General features: G+C 36.2%; 1 protein-coding gene across 2 annotated transcripts in view; it reads right to left on the minus strand.

Annotated features, from left to right (window-relative positions):
* LOC128255667 (transcription factor kayak) overlaps positions 1-11,544 on the minus strand; it is a 31,240-nt gene extending 19,696 nt beyond the window's left edge. Inside the window, exon 1 of one of the 2 annotated variants that reach the window (XM_052985359.1) lies at positions 10,650-11,544. In XM_052985359.1, the coding sequence (XP_052841319.1) occupies positions 10,650-11,234 (585 nt within the window). In that variant the 5' untranslated portion in view covers positions 11,235-11,544. Of the gene's footprint in view, positions 1-2,972; positions 3,851-10,649 lie in introns of those variants that run through there. The other variant, XM_052985368.1, reaches the window with a different exon arrangement.
* Positions 11,545-21,840: the final 10,296 nt, after the last annotated feature.

A 21,840-nucleotide genomic window follows, 5' to 3' on the forward strand; every position in this document is an offset into this window, starting at 1 on the left:
CGAGGAACTGAAAACGAAAATACAACAACGCAAGAACAATAATAATTAATTGTTTGTTGTGTGCATTTATTTATTTGCTGGCTAAGTGAGCGCGTTGATGGCAACGAAATCGGCGGTGGCGGCGGCGACAAAGGCATTGGCAATTTTATATTTATTTATTTTTAGTTGATGCGCACATTAAATTGGCAATTTCTGTTGGATATCTGATCGTGATTATAAAGAGCTAAAATACGAATATACAAACGTGGGCCTGTTGTTCACAGTTGGGGTCAAGAGAAAAGTAGTTATGCAATCTTATTAAACTAACAAATACTAAGTTTAATTTCAGTACTAAAGCACGATTTTAGGTAACGATTTTATTATTTTGTTCTTAAAATTTTAAAAATTTTAAAATTAGAAAGCAAATTTTGTTTTTTAAATAATCTAATATTTTTTTTTAGTTTAATTACAAATTGTTTTATAAAGAAAATATTACTTATTTTTACATGATTCTATGATCTCCTTAACATTTTGCGTATTTTGTAACCCTGTTTGCTTGACCCCAGTTGTGCATACTTAAAAATCTGTAAAAAGGTTATCTCCGAGGAGAGTTTGCTGCTCGTTAGCCGATTTGCTCGTGACTTTTAATGCGTTTGCTTTTAATGCATGGAATATTTATGTAGCACGCTGCATGTTTTATGCAGCGCAATGCGAAAAAGGCAATTTGAGTTGTTCAAGTGCATAGCACCATATAAATATGCAGTGTACAGTGAACATCCCCTCGCACCAACCACATCAAGATCGCCATGTCACCACTCCATCCCCATCGAATCTCAAACATTGCAACGCGTGAGTCGCTTGACATTCTAAGTGGAATAGCGGCGTGATATCGGGGTTGGGGGTATAAAAACAGGGGTGAGCCGTAGCATCTGAGTGCCATTTGACCTTGGCATTGGATATAATTTTATGGTGAAATCAACTGCAGCATAATTTCGAATGTCAGGCTAGAGAGAAATCGGGGGATAAGTGGGAGGAGTGCATATATGTAAGTATATGCCGTCTGTCAAGTCTGGTATTAGCCGAGGGATTTGTGTGCCGCATTGAAGACAGGTCTATTTTTGTATTTTAGATTTTCCTTTGCATACTTGATGCAGATGAGCAGGTAAGGTAAATATAAGTGTTTTTATAACGAAAATGGAAATACGTTACAAAATAACTGCCCAGCAATGATTAACACTTTTTGTTATACATAAAGGGTTAAGAACAATTTAACTGTTTGTCATAAGGCAATAATTATTGCAAATAAAAAAGTAATCAAAAAGATATTATAAGTTTTATTAAAAATTAACAAGAAATTTAAGAGGTTTTGATGGTCGTTATTCTCTAGAAAAATCTACTAAAAAAAAATTGTACAACAATTCCGAACATATTTGAGATAATAATGCTTTTGAACATTTCATAGATTGCTGCAGTCCCAAGTGGAATCCAATTAGAAACGGAAACGGAAGCCTTGACCTCAGAGCGGTTTTCTTGGCTTATTGGCCACATTGCAGCAATATGAAATGAAATTGTCGATGCACGTGTTGCAAATGAGAATTGAGCAGAAATAAAAACCGCACCTACGCCAAAAAAGATACAGCTGCAGAGTTCTAAAATGTTGAGATAAACATGGTGGTGGGAAGGGGAGGGGAATATCCAAAAACCAAAAAAAAAAAATCATGCAAAAAAAAAAAATCATGCCAAAATAGAGATAGGAAAATAGAGAAATAGAAAAACAAATGCAAACAGCAACCTTGGCGACTACGAATTAAGTGCAATGAAGGAATGCATAATAGCACACTCACTCTCTCTCTCTCGTTGTCTCTCCCACTCACTTTTGCTCTCTCGCATGCGATAAAAGAATCTATGAAGGTGTCCATTTTGTATCTGTGTGAGCCGCTCTCCCTTTTTTCTCTTCGTCGCAGTTGTGTGCGTAAGAGAGCGGCAGAGTGACAGCGCGAAACAACAACAAAAGTGTAAATTGAAATTCCAAAGATGTCGACAAAGTAAATACGAAATAAAAACCCAAAACGAGACAGCGGCAACAATAACAATGGAAAAGAAGCTACAACAAAATGCGCACCACACAATTCGGCGAATAATCATAATAAAAAAAAGGCATACGAATATACATAGCAACAACAAAAAAAGTTCAATATATTTTTTAAACAAGTTTCCAGAGCCGTACATATGTGTGCCGTTTTCTATATTGTATTTCTGTTCAGCGACGAACGATGCAAAGTCTGATTTAGTAGCTTTCAGCTTTTAGTGAGAAATGTTGAGATCCAAAATAGGGGGGAGTACGGATTTATTGCGTTCTAGTACCAGTTTGTACCGCCCTCACCCCCTCCCCCGCACTTCTATATCTCTTCTTCTTTCTCTAATCCAAGTCAATAGCAAAAAACCGAATTGAATGTCTGTAGCGAAACCAGAAATACCCTTGCTAATCAGTTTATCAATTATATGATAATTAAGTGGTAACTCTTTTAACCTTAACATAATCCTATTGGTCAAGTTGATGCATTTAATTATTAAAAATGCCAGAGTCATCATATAACCTATAAACTATGTATACTAGCAAAAAGATCTTTTTGGATGCATTTGTTGTATACATCCTAATCAGATTGGCTTTAATCATAAAACGAACATCCCTTTTGAGTTTCTTAGTGTTAGCGAATTATATTAATTATAATAATAATAATAGTTTTAAAACTGTCAATTTTCTAGATCTTAAAAACGTTTTTGGAGCAATAGCAATGCAGGTCCAGTTTCTATGAATTTAAAATTCAATTAACTTATTTAATACAAAAAAAAATCCAATAAGTAATTGCAATATGGTCCATTCCACTTGTAGAGTCATCTGCCATGATAATTTTCAGTTTTTTTAACTCCCTAACCACGGATAAAAAGGCGGTACCCGTTTCTAGGGTATACAAATAGTGTATCTCACTTACGATAAGATTGCGCACCATAGCCGTTGTTGGTGTGGCGGCAGTTGTTGCTATTTTCGGTGTCGATATCGCTGCGGTTAGATCGGCGGGCAGAAAGTCCAGCTCCTCATCCTCCTCCCCAACCTGATCCTCCTCCCCCTCCTGATCCATAACCTCGTCATCCTTCTCCGGCGGATGATCGTTCGCCCTTGTGATGGCGGGCTTTTTTGTTGTGCGCTCGACTTTAACTTTCATTGTTGTTGCACTTAATTGGCGTTTATAAAATAAACAAAATTTACATGTGCGACTGGCCCCACACTCGTAACAGCACTCTCTTTTCGGCGTTTATGCAGTTGTAAAAAGTTTGAAAGCGTTAAATTCTCTAGATTAAAGTCGGGGGACCACGCCCCGCACCACGCACCGCCGTTTATCGAACTTCGTCCGACTTTTGTTGAATATTTCGTAATTTCTTAACCGATTTTTCGTTTTCGAGGGAGGCTTTGAATTTCGCCGCTCTCACAAACACAATTGTTGTTGTTTTTCTTACAGATAACACGACAGTTTTGTAATTTCTTTACGGTTTATTGGGAATGTTCTGGCTTAGCACTTGTGAAAGTGTTAAAAAATTAAGTGTAACAACAACAAGTTGGGTGGATTTCTAGAGGGGGGTTTCGACGGCTATCTCACTCCAACCAACGTGGCTCACAGTGCGTGCGAGCGGGAGAGCACTAATGGGGCGAGTGGGGGGTGGTGGGCGGTCTGGACTGATTAACGAGAGAGAAAGAGAGACAGAGAGAGTGGCGCGAGGGAGACGGCCGCGTGGCTTTCCGCTGCCTTTCTGCAGTCGCGTTGCCTTAACAAAAAGCAAAAAATAACTGAATAACTGAGCAACTGGCGACTGAACTGGCGATAAAACAGACCGCGAGCGCTCCGCTCTGCTCCGCTCTGCTCCGCTCTCTGCCCCTCCCTTTGTCTCTTTTTCCCACCGACGGGTGACGTCTTGGCCATTGCCTCGCACACACACTCACACCACTACCTCGGCGGCCCACACAGATACACGCACACCAGCGGAAAGCCTGGAAATTCAAGTTGCGTAGATGCCAGGGCTGCGCAAAACAAAAATCGAAATCGAACCAGTTTGCAAGCTAGGTTTTCTGATCTTGTAAATGGTTTTCATAGTTTTTTTGTTGGTCAAAATAAGTGTCTACAAAATTTTAAATTATAATATTTTGAGAAGTCAAATAACTAATTTTAGTTTGGAGAATTAAATCAAATAATTTATGTCTATGATATGTAAGTGTCTTTTCTATACGGTTAAAGGTATGACATAATTAACATTCAATATATATAATACAATTTTTAACTAATATTAAAATTAGTCAAAAAGTATCCTTAAAATATTGAACTTTGTCTTTTGCAATCGTTAACTACATTTGGGATTCCATTCTTTGACATTATTGGTACTTGTTGAGGAGATTGAGGACTTTTTTTTAGGATTTAGGATTTATTTAAATAATTATTAAATAACTTTATTTAGGTAATGACTAGATAGTTTAGTTTTTAATTAAAATAAACAAAATTCCTCATTGATCTGCATTTATATCTTTGCCATGTTTCAATTGACTTCATTTCCTTTCAACAATGTAATTAACACTTTGAGTTTTAAATTATTCCATACTTCCGTTAGCCATTAAAAAATTTCACACATCCCAAAAATATCTCCTTGACCACGGCAAAAAATAATCAAGTGTCAAATCAGAAAAATCCATAAAACCGCCAAAACCGCATGGAAAAACCCGGTTGAACAGTTTTCGTATGCTCCACATGATTCTCGCGGCCCTGACGAATTTCGGTGTAAAGTAGGACGAAACAATAACTGTCAGAATGATGCAGCAAAAGGCGGAGAGCAAATAAGAGCGAGTCAGAGAGCACTGCAAACTAACTCACAAATACAGATACAATTTAAATGCCAGTCACTTATCGCATGCGACATTTAGTGGTAAGAGAGAGGGGCTCAATCTTCGAGTGAGTCTCAAGTTGCACTCGACTCGGACTGAATTCAACTCAAAGTGGCAATTTGGCGCGCAGCTCGTTTGTTGACATTTTCCACTTGAAAGATACGTTTTTGTTTTGGTTTCACTGTTCTCTTGCGTTCTCTTATTTTCTTTCGAAAAGGTGGCTCCCACTCAAAAGCGGACCAGTTGCCCGGGCACATGTTGGATTTTGTTCGGTTTGAATCCGATTTATGTTATGTATATGTATGCCAAAGTGGCGCGGCACGCATCGGCACTCTGAAACGGATGACTCATCGGGGTTTTTACACACGGATACACTGAGGCACTCACACAGGGCCATCCACCAAAACTGGTGTGGGCCTCCCGCAATTCAGAGATATTCAGAGACATTCAGAGGCTCAGATACGCGGACAGGTTAACCCAGGTTTTTGTGCCCCTTCCCTTTTAATTCCATCGGCAATTGGCGGCCAATGCAAGTGCCACACGACGAAAAAATATCTTAAATCTCTGCTGGATTTGCTAATTTGATTTGGAGAAATTTGATTTTTAAAATGTTTTTTTTTTAGATGTTGTGCTAATAAGTTTAAATAAATGGTAGCTGTTTCACGTTATGATGAAATTCGAAACATCAACTTTCTTTCTCTTTTAAAAATATGTTTATGAAAAAACCTTTTAATATGCATCCGAACAAAAAGGAAATATAAATTAAAACTCTTCTTTAAAGATATGAAAAATAAAACTTCCAATTACTTAAATAAATGTTTGACCTACAATTTAATCTGGAGAACCGGGAATTTATAAGGGCGTATCACAAGTTATATTTTATTAATTCCTTATAACTCTCATAAGCCAAAAAAAAGTACGTTTCTGAAAGAGAAAGCTTTCCAGGCTTTTACTTTAATTTATTATTAAAGGACGTTCATAAAAAATAAAATTTTAAGTAATTTTATTTCATTTTAAATTCTAGAAAGTAAGAAATGCCTTGTATTTTACCATCTATTCTTAGCTATCTGTTAATTTTGCCATCTTTTGTTCGCTGTGCAGTCATTTGCTCATCGAGGTCAGTTAATGAGTGCGAGTATCTGCGAGATGCATTTGGGCGCGTGCTAAATGCGTCTATTAGCCGCAGTTCCTCCCCGAAGAAATGCACCACCGCATATGCATTAACTCCATTCCATTCCCATTCAGATTCAGACTCCGATGCGTGGCCCATTAGGTGAGGTGTCCATGTCCAGGTAGCCGAAATGTTTTGTGGCCATTAGCTGGGAAGTGGGAACTGCGATTGAGACTTCGGCCGAGACTCCTCGCACAGCACGAGCTCGATAAGCACTGTCTGAGTGCCTGGCGACGCCCTAGCACTTCCCAATTCCCGATTTCTGATTCCCCGGGACTGAAGGAGGGATATATCAAGGCTGAGGGTTGAATGCCTTCGAATCTGGCTGCCTTTTTTGTTGATGTTAATGTGGCTGTAATTTGCTAGGCGACTTCACGGGGGCAACGGCGATTAGGTTACCATTCTAGCTCATATTTTATGGACTAAGAATTCACTGAAACCGGCACTCCAAATCGGGAGCGGAAACTGTAGGAAACATTGCCGGATATCACAATCTTAATTTAACTCACTAAACCTTCTTAATTTTAAACCTCTTTAGTTATCAAAACATTGGCAGTTTCCTGTGGAGATTTAGGAAGTTAGTTAATCCATTTACGTACACATAATTCTTTACACTCAATACGTCATTCCATCAAAAATGGAAGTGCGCCGACTCTTGATATAATGGAATTTATTTGTAAAACATACATACATAGAGTGTACATAAAACCGCAATGAATATTTGGGCTCATAAAAATTGAAGCATTTCAGAAATTTTGTTTGTCGATAGGAATGACCCATAAACTTGAAATTATAAAATTAAAAAAAAAATAAAACAGTTGAAATAATATGATGTAAATAAATAATACATGTTTTATTATCTAATCTTAGTTTCATAAAATGATTTATTTACTTGTAGCCATGATTTTTGTATCTTTAAGTTTCAATTACATTATAATTATATGTATATTTCACTTCAAGTGCTTACTGACGTTCAATTTATTTAAGTCCACACAACTTGTATTCGTACTTAATTATTTACTTAGCGATACGATCGCTTGAATAATGTTTACATTGATTTAAGTTTTGATCACGTCATGGAACGACGTCATCGATTCGCCAATAAGTCATTGAGTTCCCAGAATTTGGTTTATATTTCTTGGTACCAAATGAATAAGCCAAGAAAGTTGTATTTAAAACCAAAGCAGTGAAAATTTTAGGTCCGACTGGTGGTTTGTAAGGTATTAATCATATCCCGAACTATTTCCGCTGCAATTATTAACTAGAATAATGCACGTGCACTTTCAAATGAAAAGTGCCTGACGTTATTTCTCTTTTTTTATTATTTTGCCTCGGGCTTAAATCTATTTCAGGGGCAAGTTGTTCAAACTCAACACTTTCCAAGCTTTTGATAGAAAACCAAGTCCCAATAAAGCAATCGAAATCAAAATCTAAAAGACCTTCACTCGAAAACAGCTGATTATTGGGTCCGCTAATGGGCTTATATGGGGAGGCGTAGGGGCGTGGCTGTTTGCCAACTAGTTGCACTTTAAATGATTAAGAAAACTTAATGAGTTTGTTGTAGAACCGTTTTGCACTAAGAAACAAGGCAGAAACAAATCGAGCGACGCTCATTAAAAAATTAAGCATACGGAATAATAACAGTAATGGAAACAATAAAAGCTAAACGACTGCAAATTAAAGTTGTTAATTTCGAGCGCTTAATTGTTTTTGTAATAATTAATAACAACAAAACAGAGAGGGCCACGAAATTGCCTCCAGAAAAAAAATCAACAAGTTCAAGGACAGCATTAAACATAACATACAAATTCCCATTTCCCAAGAGCTTAATAAAGACTTAAAAGTTTCCCATATACTTGCGATTTCCACTTTACAATTTTTCACTGAAACAGATTTATGGCATATTCCGACATTGTATATATGTAATACTATAGAACGACTTATCTTTATGGGTAACCATAAAATGACATAGTTTAGGTATTGGTTAGAAAAAATTATGCAATTTTTAAAGCCCAACTTAATCTTTATCAGATATACAACAATTCTTTTTTATTTTGATAAAATGTTTCAAAAAAGTAGCTAATAAAATGTAGAAGACTTTAAAACTTTATCGCCATCGATGATTAAGTCGAATAATAAGGTTATACATCCTAACACATAACTATTCTAAAATAATAATAATAACAAAACATATTTTAGCTTAGTGTTTAAAAACGATTTTTGAAGACACGTAATGTAAGCTGATTTCGTTTTAAATTTTCCAAACTAATTTAGTTAATTTAGCTATAAGTACATTTCTTCTACAAACCCGTCATAAAATGTGATTCAGCACCTTTTGGACAGCTTCTTATTGATTAAGTGATTGCCCAGATTGATAAGGCCCAATGGGAAATAATGAGCATAACCAATATGAATCCATTTGGCCTAGTCATATCAGTCCTCAACAATGTGGCCCACATCGAAGGCCGCAGATAAGTGGCGAAAATCACCCCCACAACCGACACCCAATCCCCTTTCCTCAACTTAAACACATTGTGAATGTGCTCTGGAGTGTTCGGCTATTGGCATTTCCGTTCTATGGGTTTCACTTTTCAGTTGGTGTTTTTTTTTCTTTGCTTTCTGCGCTGCGAACTTGTGGACTTGGGGCTGTTTACGGCTTTTACACTTCCTGGCCAATGTGTTCGTGACTATGCAACTGGGCTCTTATCTGGAGGAACAGTGCTCTGCTTACGGCGTGTGTTCGCTGTCATCGTTCAGGTTGTCGTATTCGTTGGGCTGTCGTTGACGTTGAATTTCTAGCACAGTCTCTGACGATAATGCCCGGCCAAAGGCAAAAACGTAGACTTTCCGTCGCGACACGGACACATGTGGGCATGCATCACCTTCGTATTTTTACCCCATGACGCTATCAGGTGCGGGGACACTAAAACGGCGACGATCGCCCAGATTAAACTAAAGGGGTTTTCTGCCAAGAGATAGTACTGCTTGTGGTATTAAAAAATCACACTTGTCGACTATCGCATTGCTTCAGGGTTACATTTATTACACAGTGCCTTAACTAAAATACTATAATGTTTCGTAGCTAATACATTTCCTTTGCTTTGTTTAAACGTATGGCAAATATAAGCAATGTAATAAATATATAGCTGTTATGTTTATTCCTATAATAAATGTTTAAATAAAATGAAGTTGCAAGACTGATTGAAGTTATTTGTTATAGAAATTTTAAATTATTATAGCTTTCCCTACTAGAATAGATTTTGTTTTGAAGTTTTTATCGTATTACAAGTTGGACACTTAGCCTTTATCATATATGTCACAAGTTATCTGCCTTTAGCAACTTGTTTTTTTTAAATATTTGACTTTAAATAAATTTACAAAACTTGAAAGCTAAATTTAATTTTTACCAACGAAAAGTTTGTGTAATGGGGTGAAAACAGGTCAAGTAAAATTCCCTCGGGCAACATCACTTTCGAGAGGTTAAACCCTTTTGTTGCCGCTCAAATCTGTAACTGTCTGCTGCTTTAATTTAAATTTATTTAAACACAAATATATATATTTGCAAAATATATATATCGAGAGATCCAGTTTATTTTGTTGTTTGCCGTTGAAACAAATTAAATTACTCGAAATGTATTTTTTATTGTTTGTTGTATTTACTTATTCCCCTTTTTGTGTGTTTGGGGAGTGGCATTCCCACGCCACAGCCAGCGAGCAGTAAATATTTACTTCAGATAAAGTAAGTATGCGCGCTTATTTTTGGGGGAAATACATCGCTCCACATGTCGTATACGTGACGAAAGCTCAAAATAAAGATCAAGTATACGCCCCTTTGTCGCCATTTTTGTTAGTTTTCCCAGTTGTGAATTTCTCACAATAGCAACCTCACACAACTAAAACGCAATTAAGAAAGATGAAAAAATCGACGGAAACAAAAGCGAGCAAAATACATTGAGTTGGGACGAAGCGCCGCCCACCAAACCGCAAAACAAAGGCTACAACAAATCAAGAGCCGAGATGAGGGAGATGGCAAATCATAATGCCTGCATACTTGTTACATATACACTAAGAAAGTACTTGGTAACATAAATTATTCACTAAAGAAAGCTCCTTTACTTGAAAAAAACATTTTTAAATATTTTAAGCATGGCTCAGGGACAATCCAAAATTCGCTAATAAAGTTCATGAAAATATTAAGTTTTTTGCCATAATAATATATAGCACAGTAATGTTTTTAATATGTATAATATAGTCTAAAAACTAAGTTGAACTATTTTTAATACAATATACATATTTTACTTAGATTTTTATTACTTGTTGAAAATCTATATAATTTTAAGCTTTACCAAACTTTTATAAATATATTCTGAATTAAATCTAGATTGCTTCCAGAAAAACTTTTTTTTACATTTTAAAGGAAACATGATAAGCTTAACTATATAATTTGAAATTTATATTTTTCCTAAATACATAAATATCATCAATATAAAATGCAAATATTCAAAAGCATAATTCTGTTTACCAAAAGAATTGTGATCTTAGTGAAAATATGTGATTTAGTTGTTTACTTACTTGTCTGGACAATTGAAGAGACGCATAATCTTGTCGTTGATGTGGCTGCTGCGTTTGATGTTGCTGCTGTGTCTGATGTTGCTGGAGTGCTAATGTTACTGCTGCCGCTGTTGTTGTGGGAGCCAGGAATTGCTGTTGTTGCTGCTGCTGCTGTTGCTGTTGGCACGCGTAAAAATGATTGCCCGATTGCGATGTTGTTGCTGGTACTAGATGTTGCTGGTGTTGCGTGTAGTTGTTGTAATTGGGTTGCATGTACTGAGGTTGTTGCTGTTGCGTCAAGTGCTGATTGTAATTGACATTCATACTGTTATTGTTGTTAATGTGGCGCTGCTTATTGCAATCGGTAATCCAGGAGGCAGCACGTTGTTGTTGATGCTGCTGCAACTGCAACATCGCATTGTTGTTATTGATATTCCCATTGTGGTTGTTTCCCCAAATATAATTATTATCTGGCGAATTGTGCTGCTGAAGCTGCTGCTGCTGTTGCTGCAGCAGTTGCTGCTGCAGTTGTTGCTGCTGCTGCTGCAGTGCGTTATTGCCGCCGCCGTTGTTGTGCTGCATTTCGATGGCCTTTATTGCAATCATTCAACGAGCAACAAATTGTCAGCGTTTATCACAAGATGTTGCAATCTCCTTGCTCTCCTTTGTTTATTATTTTGTGCGAACTTATTTTTGGCTTGATTTATCGCTATCTGCTTTTTGTTTGCTGGAGTTACTACATGTATTTTTAATTTTACGAAACTTATTTACACGCTTTTGTATTTCTTTTGGGTGTGTATTTTTAGTTATATATAATTTTTGGCAATTTGTTTGGGCTGATGGTTTTTATTAGGTGTTGTTAAGGCTTCTTTTATAATTTTTAAACGTTTCTTTACTACTTCGTTCAGTTTTGATTATTTATTACTTATTTGTTTATTGGCTTAAAGTTTTAGATACATTGATTTTTTTTAATTTTATATTTTCACTTCAAAAGGAGTTCTGTTTGCTTTATTACATTATTAAATACTTTAATTTATCGTTTATTGACTTTAATGACTTTTGGTTTTTAGCTTTAGTTTTTTTTTAAAGTTTCTATAAACTTATTTACAAAAACTGTGCAATGCGGAGGAAATATATTTTTTTTTGCAACTAAATTTCTTGGCAATTTCACAGGCAGATGATGACTCAACTCCCCAGTTCTCACTTTTTTTCTCGCTTTTTCTTACACTGATTATAAGCGTTTTCTGCTGGCCAAACTCGGTTTATTAATTTCGCATTTGCATTTGCGCACACGCCCACTTACAAGCGGCCGCCCCCAAAGCGATCGTTTTTTTTTAAGCCCTTTCGATCGATTTACGATTTTCGATTAGCACGTGCGGGCCAAGTGGCTGGGTAACGGTAAGCGACGCGTAAACAAACACCAAATCGGCCAAACAAATACGGATTAAATTACGTGATTTTAGGTATAAACAGGCGACGAAATTGAAAAAACCAGACACTGCATGTTCTTCTTAGTTGTATTATTTTTTTTATCAGCCAGACACAACTTGCTTTTATTATTTTTCGAATTAAATCTTTTACTGCACGTTCGTATTTATTTATTTGTTTTTTTTATTTTTATTTCAGGCCAGGACCGAGACTTCCATACGGCAGTGCGGCAGAAAGTGTATTAAAACTGAAAATGAAAATTTTGATAAACCTGCGCTCAAAGGCGCACACGCACACTCACACTCACATTCACATTCAAAAGATCCGAAGCGAGCTCGCGATCACTTCGTGTTTTGAATCGTTTTTCTTGTTGTCGTTTTTTTTTTTTTTTTGGGGCTTCCAATATTTGTTGCTGCGCTCTGGAACCAGGTAAAACTGCGCTGAAAGGCTACGAAAATTGTAAAAAAAAAATTTCATACACAAACCGAAGAAACAAATTATTACGAGGCGCGTTTTATTTCGTTTTCAGTTTTGCCTTTTTTCTCTCGTTTTGTGACTAATCGTGGTGGTCCAGTGTCCGATTTTTGCAAACACCTTTCTGGGTTTCGATTTTTTTCGTAGACTTTTTGATTGTTTGTTTGCTTGTTACGATTTGGCGGCAATTGGCTAAATGGACTATGCGATCCATTGGCTAAATGGACTATGCGATCCGCTCGGTTCGCTGGCTGATAGATCACTGCGAATTGTCGTCGCCGACGTCTTCTTGGCTGCTCGACGTCAGCGGCGAAAAACTATGACTAATCCATACTGGCACGCGGCGGCAGCTCCAACTACAATAACAATATGTAGAACAGCCGCCGCAGCGGCAGCAACAACAACAGCAAGTGTGATCGGAAGGTGGCAGTTTTTCAGGAGCAAAGCAAATAGGTGATGCCAGGTGGTAGAACTTAAATAAATAGAGGAGTAAAAATACGAATATATTTTTATAACTGTTATTGCCAAAGTACTTTTTTTATTTCCATCGATCTCTTCGGATGGTTTTCTTAATTCAAAATTCAAAAGTTTCATGTTAATGAACATCTTTTGTTTTTGAATATGTTTATCCAAGAGTTTTACTTTAAATACTTACTCATTAAGATATGACTTATATTAATGTGTTAGTCATTTGAACTTTTATTTAAACAAACAAATATGCTTGAATGAAAAACAAAATTAAAAAAAAACATTGTGGAATAAAAAACAATTAGACAATATTGGGAGGGGCTACACATTTTTTAATGTTTTAAAATCACTTGAAAACGCTTCAGAAAGTATGCTTTAAAAATTGTACTTCAGCTTTTATATGCACACAAAGCACGATAGCCCCATTTTAGGTACAATTTTAAAGCATTTAAATTTTTAAGGTTCTTTTTTTAGAGCTTTTTTCAGCTCACAAATTTTATATCGATAATTTGTTCAGTCTTTTTAAAAGTCCGCAAGCTAAAAGATTTTAAAGCAAACAAATATATCCAGTATAAAACACCTAAAAAAAGCAAGGAACTATGTACATTTCAGCGAGAGAAAAAAAGCTAAAACTGTCAGCACTACCCGGCTATCTCTCCCACTCCCTCTCACCTGCGCTCAAAATTTTGTTTTGCTGATTTTTAATCTATGCAAGAGCAAAAACAACAAGAACCACAAAGGGGATCACAAAAATATGCGCGACGTGCCCACTTTTTTCCAGCAGCGAAATTTGTTCTTGTTTTTCTGTTGTTGTAAATGCATTTTAATCAGCGAATTTGTTGTTTTTGCCTTTATGCGACACCTTGCGAAAATGCAAATGATCCTGGCACACACACAGAGAAACCCACCAATACAAATATGTACACTGACAGACCGTCACGCTCTCTGCCTGTAGCGCTCTTTCTCACTCTCTCACCTTCTCTCACAATTTTTACCTGTGCGAATGTTAATTGAAGAATTTATTGTTGTCTCATTGTTGTATTATAGCCTGGCGACGGCGGCGGCGGCCTTTTTTTTTCAAATTTTATTTGTCGCGTTTAATTATGACAACAACAACAACGTCAGCGCCAGCCGATCATTGACTTTTCTGCTCTGCCCGCCGTCACATAGTTTTTGTTGCTGTGTGTGCCCCTGTTGTTGTTGTTCCTTGCTGCTGGAAGCTTTATTTTTGTTAACAGGCGGGGGTGGCAAAAGAGTGAGGGGTGGCAAAAAGAGAGAGTAGGTGGTGAAGAGAACGGGCACGGGAGAACAGCATGAACTTTGGGCCGGTTACCATTTAACTTTTTAGCTTGACAACAAAAGGGAGAAAGGGTGCACAGAAAACAAATAAGACTAATTGACCACCCACAAATATTTATAGAAATAAGAAATAAAAATGTTTGGTATTAGATAATTACACATATTTAGCAATGGGCTAACCATTCTCCGTTTTTTATTCTTCTAGTTAATTATTTTTATTGATATGGTTATATTTCAATAACTAAGTATAGTCAACAAAACTGATTAAAAGGATTATTGGGATGTATTAAATATATAATTATGCCATGTTTGACAACCTTTTTCCAAAGTGTATTATTATAGCAAGGGTTTTATTTCAATTCTTGATTAAAATTAATGAAAACGCGGAATTTAAATTTGCACACAGCCCCTCAAAACAATCGGTGGTCGCAAACATTTTTAATCCAGTTTTATGCACGTTTCGTGACCACCCCCTATCACCCTCCCACTGCACAAACTTTGCGAACTTTGGCGACCCGTTGACATGTTAATGACACTTTTATAATGCCAACAACAAACAAGGGAGATCGCAAACTCGCCCAACAAAAACAAAGGCGGATGCAACATTTCTCATTGTTTATGGAGCGAGGAACGAACGAGGATACAAATTGTTTTTTGCCGTTTTTGGCGAGGGAGCGGTCGCCTCGCCGTAAATACTTACGCACAAGTAAATACCACTGCGAATACTTATATACAAATACACTAAAATAAATCTTAAAATTAGAAATAACTTAAGGTGCAATACTTGAAACAACTTTTACCAAAATTATACATTTAATTAAATTTCGAAAAAAACCAAATGAAGTCTAATTTATTGTATCGAATACTTATTTATTGTTATATACATACAACTGTGTATCAAATATTAAAGTTATCCTTGTATGATTTTAATTTTCAACTCGCCTCGCCGTAAATACTTACGCACAAGTAAATACCACTGCGAATACTTATATTCAAATACACTAAAATAAATCTTAAAATTAGAAATAACTTAAGGTGCAATACTTGAAACAACTTTTACCAAAATTATACATTTAATTAAATTTCGAAAAAACCAAATGAAGTCTAATTTATTGTATCGAATACTTATTTATTGTTATATACATACAACTGTGTATCAAATATTAAAGTTATCCTTGTATGATTTTAATTTTCAACTTTAAGAAGAAAATTAAATAAATATTAATATTTTATTTAACAATAGCTGTCATATAAGTCGACTTTATTTTGGACTATAACCTTGAAATTAATTTTTTTCCAGTGCACCGAATGCATTTATTCCATTGACGTGTGCCGAGATTTTAAGTCATTTTTGATGTACGAGTTGTTCTTGTTCTTGCTGTTGCTATATTTTGTGTATATTTGAGTTAATAATACGCGCGAAAGGTAACGGGTACAGTGAACTCGAAACACGTACAGTACGTACACCTTTAATTGTACTGTGCGTGTGTTTGTGCGCGGCACTCATTGAGAAAGTTCAAGTTCTTCCTCTTTTGGTATAGGTATAGGTGCATCTCATCTCTTTCGAAAACCTTACGAATATTGGGAGTCAAAACAAAAAAAGCAACCTAATAAATCGGTGGTGAGGGCGGTGAAGAACGGAAGCCGCTCTGCAGTTGCCGTGGGCGTTTTAAACCGCACGACTTCAGCGGCTACTTTTGGGCGGTAAAATTCGCTAAAAAGATCTTTGTTTTCGATGCACTGAAAAACAAAATTTCAAACCGAAAATGAATAATGTTTATAATCTAGATTTTTCCGCTGAATAAGCATATTACATTTAGTTTCGCTTTAAAAATATTTATTTATTTTAGGCTTTCGTAAAACTGATTGACAAAACAAATTCGTATGTTTCGAAAAAATAACTGGAATGTCCGTTTAACTGTAGTATTGAGAAACTGGATTTTAAAATGTGAGTCAGTGACAAACATTATTCATAAGAATTTATGCTAATCATATGGAATGTTCCAAAACACAGTAAACACCCAGAATCTTACCCCCTAATCTCGGTTAATTGGTGTATTTAAAATTGCCATCTTCACACAAGGTTACTCATAATTAAAAAATGTGTGATCTTGCGGTGGCAGCGAAAAACATTGAACTTGTTTAGTAAGATCGGAAAAGCATACTGTTTCTTACACTTATGGATCAATATACAAGACAACTTTAAAAGTTATTAAAGAAGCTTACTTCTCGTTATACCAAAGTTAACCCTTTTAACGTTTGTTAAAGATATAACTAAGAAAGGACTCGCCATTAATAACATTACTAATGTTAAGGCAGTTTTATTGTAATTTATTTTTAGTACATTTTAATAATCTATCTATATATTTTGTGATGGTATTATGTTTATTTCGTAGAGATTTTTAAGAGCGTAATTTCTCCCGGTGCTTCTTAGGTCGTGGCCGTTGCTTGCCTTGGCCTCATTTCGGGTTACCTCTCCACTAGCCATTGTATCTGAATCTGCATCTGGTTTACGAGTGGTGTTATCTGTTTGCCTCGCTCATCATCAGCTGGGGCAAATCACCGGCATTCCAGCGAAGTTCTGGATTCCACTTGGGTTCAAGTCCAGCTCCTAGGGGTTTTCTTGCCGCTCAGAAGCGCGATTCGCGACTCGCGTTTTGTTTTTGTTTTTATTAGCACGTTTCGCCTTTATGATCGTAGCGTGATTTCTGCGACTTGGTTGCTTTTGTTACTGTTGCTCTGCTCTTGCTTTATTGCGACGCAGGTTTTTGTATTTTTATTGTAGTTTCGGCAACAGGTGTGGCCCCAAGCCATCTGTACGTTGAACCTGAAGCGGGTTAAGTCGCCACCCCATCCCCAATTCTTCCAGACCAGCTATGACGTGTTTTAATCCAAATCCTTATCAATAGCTTCGCTACAACAGTGACGTCTAATAGTCTTTCTTTCCTCTATTTCCAGAATTCCCTGATATCAACCAGTATTGACGTATAATGTGAGTCATCACAAATGCGAAGGCAGCAGAAGAAAATTCATTTTTAACACAAAATAGAGACGAGCGATATTAATGGGGTATTGGTTTATTACACTAGTTTGCTAAGGATTATGTTCGGTTCCCCATTTAACGTTGTTTTAACGTAATCGTAAATTAAACACAATCTTATTTTAGGTAGTTCAAGTTAGAGGCACATTAAAAAATTGTATTAATAAATATACCGAGCCAGCAGAGAAATCAAAAAAACATCTTTGTAGTTCCACGAAAAGAAGTATATTTTAAGATTGCGTTAACTTGAGGCCAGGCATTTGTGTGGTATGCCAAAAATTTTACAGAACTTTTTTATTTACTCAAAAAAGTAATACCGCAGGAGAAAACATTAGATTAGGTTAAAGAGAAATTCGAGTTTTTTAGTGATAAGAGTTAAAAAATGGGAAGTTTAATGGATTATTGTGTTACTTAGTGTTGCTAAATTGATTGGACTTTTTATCAAACATTTTTTAACTTTAAGTTATTTTATCCATTGAATTGTGTTATAAAGAATTCTGAGTCTAAGTTGTTTCTTAGCATAAAACATAAAACATCTTGTTTAGTTACTATTTGACACTTAGTTGTTATTATATGTTTGTGCATAAAATCCCTTGTACCAAACGAAAAATGGTTAAAAGCTATGTTATGTTAGCTAGTGTCAGTCTTCCCTCGCTCACTATCTACCCTACTCTTTTTAAAAAGCGCTCTCTTTTTGTTCGGCTACCGGACCTAGGTCTATAAATATTGAGTATTCCACGCGGTGGCCGCCGCTCTAGAACCAAGAGCCCTTAACTCATCCACTTATAACAATTGGCGGTCGCACGAACAAAGCGAAACCCCAAATGTTTTAATGCCTTGCCAAAACAACTATAAAAACCAAAAGGCCTGCCCAAAAACAACAGCCGCAAGCCGCTAAACAAAACCAAAAATCAGCAAAAAGAGTAAAAACCGAGAGCAGTTCAGATTGGTTCTGGTATTTTTATGCCCCTCGCTCGAAAGTGTCCGACGCATATTTCAACTTGTCAGGCGAAGAAAAGACGGCGACCAGCGAAAAAAAATTAAAAAGGCTCGTAAAGCTGAAATCAGCAAAGCCGTTTCGAGGGTAATTAATCGCCAACGCCGCCGCCATCGCCGCACATGGAGATCGTTCCAAAGGTACGGACGGAAACACTTGGGGACGGACTGATCATCCAGACCCGAAAAGAGCAACCCAAAAACAGAACCGATCCCAAATGGCAGGCAAACCACCAAGTCAGCCACAAAAAGCAGGCAAGGCGCCTCGATCTGGAATAGGGGATTGGTTGGATAGCAAGTTATATATGCTCCAAAGGTCTAGCTAAGATGTATAATAGATTATATCCAAAATCTAATTAAAAGTAAAGCCATATTCAAAATCGAGAAATACGAGTTAGCTAAATTTCAGGATTTCTTGTTGTTCTTATATAAATCATTATATTTAACATTTTTACATTCGGAAACATTAGAGTTACAATAGATAATAGAAATAGCAAGTTATAAATGCTCAAAGTTCTAGTTTAGATGTATAAATATATATATATATATATATATAATGTAATTAATTGTAAACTCCTATTCAAAAGACAGAAATTAGAGCTAGAAAAAATGTAGGATTTCCTTTTGCTCTTATTAAAATCATAATAGAAAACACTTTTACAAATATTAAAATTGCAATATATAGAGTTTGCAATAGATTGCTCTAACCAGTCATAAAGCATAATACGGAAAATAAAGCACTTATCAAAGGCTATAATAAATTATAAAGAGAGCAGAGAAGGCAGTGAAATTATCTCCAGCTAATGGCATACGTGACGCTAATCAGGTGACTTTATAGTACTTCTAGACAAAGAGCTCCTCCCACGGAATTATGGTGGCGTGATATACTCTAGTAGGCAATGTCAGCAATATATTCATAAAATCGGAAGCCGTCTTTTTTCAGGGCTTACTCTTTCGCCCTACGATACTTGACAACCGATATATGTAGCTAGAATTTCACAACTAACTTAGACATGCTTTTGATTCGTATTTGTATTGCTTTGGACTTGGCCGTTTTTGGCTTCTTTTTTTTTACCCCATTTTGTGAAATTGAATTTATTATTTCGCAAGTTTAGAGTTTGCTGGGACTTTGAACACATGCGTGCACAGAGAAAATCTGGTTTACTTTGAGCAAATTGATTTATAAGATATCTCTTTTTATTTAAAGGAAATAATACTGTATCCCTATAATAATGTGTGTGAATAGGAATATGGTAATTTGATTAGAACTTTATATATTTAATTTAATGTGTATTTAATTTGTATGAAAAACTATGCAACACTTTACTATGAAAATAGTTCAAACTACAAACTGCCCACTTATTTCAACAAAACAAAATATGGCTTAAATAAATATTTTTAATGATTTCGTATAATTTTTCGGAATATCGCTTAGAGATCAATATTTTATGTGAAATCGAAAAAAAGCATTACAAATTCTAAAAATCATTTAGTCAATAATTATGTTGTGAATTTTTTATTAAATTTGACCTGATAGTAGTTTTTTCCACGTGCATGTGGCAAAAGCGACAATGGCAGCCTGTAATTGACCCACTTACAAAGGTGATATGGCGAGGGGGTGGAAGGGTAGGGGGCTCTGTTTTGGGGGTGCCCAGGTGGTGGGTGGTTGGTGGCCTGGCAGGCGACAGACTGCGGCTGCTCAGCTGGCATCGCCAGCGAAATCAACACGTGTGCGGCAAGCCTCGAACTGTGCGCCAATTCGCTGCCGTTTACTTTGTGTCTTGTGTGCATGTGGCCAAAAACCAGTTTGCAGTGGCTCCAAGTGTCCACAGTGCCCCCCCTTCACCCCATGCCCGCCACCTCTGGCAGCACGTTTTCATTCATCGACAACAAACTGTTGCATGCAGCCGCCAGTTGTAAATTTATTTACTTATTTGTTTACAGCTCGTGATGTCCGTGGCAGTGTTGTCTTTGTTTTGAAGCCAAGTTTACTAGCTGCAGACAAACATTTGACCAATTTTAAAAATCGTAAATAATTCATTTTATAGTTAATTGATTTTAATTTTTTTGACCAGAATTCGAAATTTTAAATGTTAAATTTTCTTTGAAAGACTAGTTAATTTCATGGTGGAACCCTTTTATGTAAACACTAAAAAGGAACACAACAAGTTAAAGTAAAAAACAATTTGACCACAATAAAACAGTTAAGTAAATATAATTTTAACTTAAGAGGATATTTATAATAACCATTCCGAAACTTTTCCAAAAAAATAGCGTCAATGAAAAGGATCAAAATTGGTATATAATTGTACAATCAATTTTTTTTTTTAAGAATTTTGTTTTTTTTATTGAAAAGAGGGTTACAAGCAGGGTCACAAAAACGGCCAAGGTGTCAGCACTGATCTCAGAGGCGCTCGTGCCGAGCTCGTGGAACACTTGGGACTTCTGGTGGCCACGGGTCGCCATCATGCCATGGTGATTCATCCGCTGTCGTATCGTCTTGTCTGCGGTCTGGAGTCTCCGCAAAATTATCAAGTCGGACACGCACCGAAAACCCCACATCGGACCAAAACAGACCAGAGCAAGATACATATAGTATATTGTCAGAGCCCGGTCCGATTCAGCGCCTTATCGCGGTCGTGCCTGCGGTTTTCCTTTCTATGGAAGCCCCCTTTCACCCGAAGGCCCATCGCTCTTTGTTTGCCTTGGGGGCTTGTCCATTTGCACGGACCAATATTTGTTCATCGCAATAATTATTCGTCTGTTTGCTCGTATTTGTACAAAACGGAAACTTGCTCAAATTGCGTAAATATGTACGCTCGAGCGTGGCCTTATACGGGGTTAATGCCGGGAAAGCCCAATGAATCATTTCGGGTTTTTCACTCCTGAGTGCTAACATCAAGACGTGGTGTTTTAGATAACAAATAATACTTAAGTCGAGTGCCTAAAACTTAACTCTCAAGCCAAAGGCAAAAAATACCCATGTTGATAAATTTAACATGTTTTTTTTATTAAATTTCAATAGAAATTAAATAACATATTTTTTGATATTTGAGTTTTTAATAAGTACATTTGTTTTATATCTTAAAAAGAAATAGCTACATAAAAAATCATTGTCTTTTAGAGCGAATAAATTATTTGTTCTTTATTATATTTCTATTTAACTTAGTTTATTACGGCCTTGACGCCTTTTTTATGTTTTATATTATATCCTTATAATTTTACCACCTACTTTACCACACTAACAGATATTAATGTACATTATCTTTATACAACGATGTAACAAAGTACTTTGTACCTATAGTGATAGAAGGTTTCCTCTACTTTGATAAATTATACAAAATATACTCGTACAATATTATTTATTTTAGAATTTGAACGTCATGACGTACGACTTAAAGTTTTGCATGTGGTTTTTATTAGGTGAATTATAGCTTACCTAAGGGAGCAAGCTAATATTTTGAAATGTGCTAAAAAAAAACTTCACTCTGTTCCCAATAATGCAAA

The sequence above is a fragment of the Drosophila gunungcola genome, chromosome 3R (genome assembly GCF_025200985.1).
Source record: "Drosophila gunungcola strain Sukarami chromosome 3R, Dgunungcola_SK_2, whole genome shotgun sequence".
NCBI classification, from domain to species: Eukaryota; Metazoa; Arthropoda; class Insecta; order Diptera; family Drosophilidae; genus Drosophila; species Drosophila gunungcola.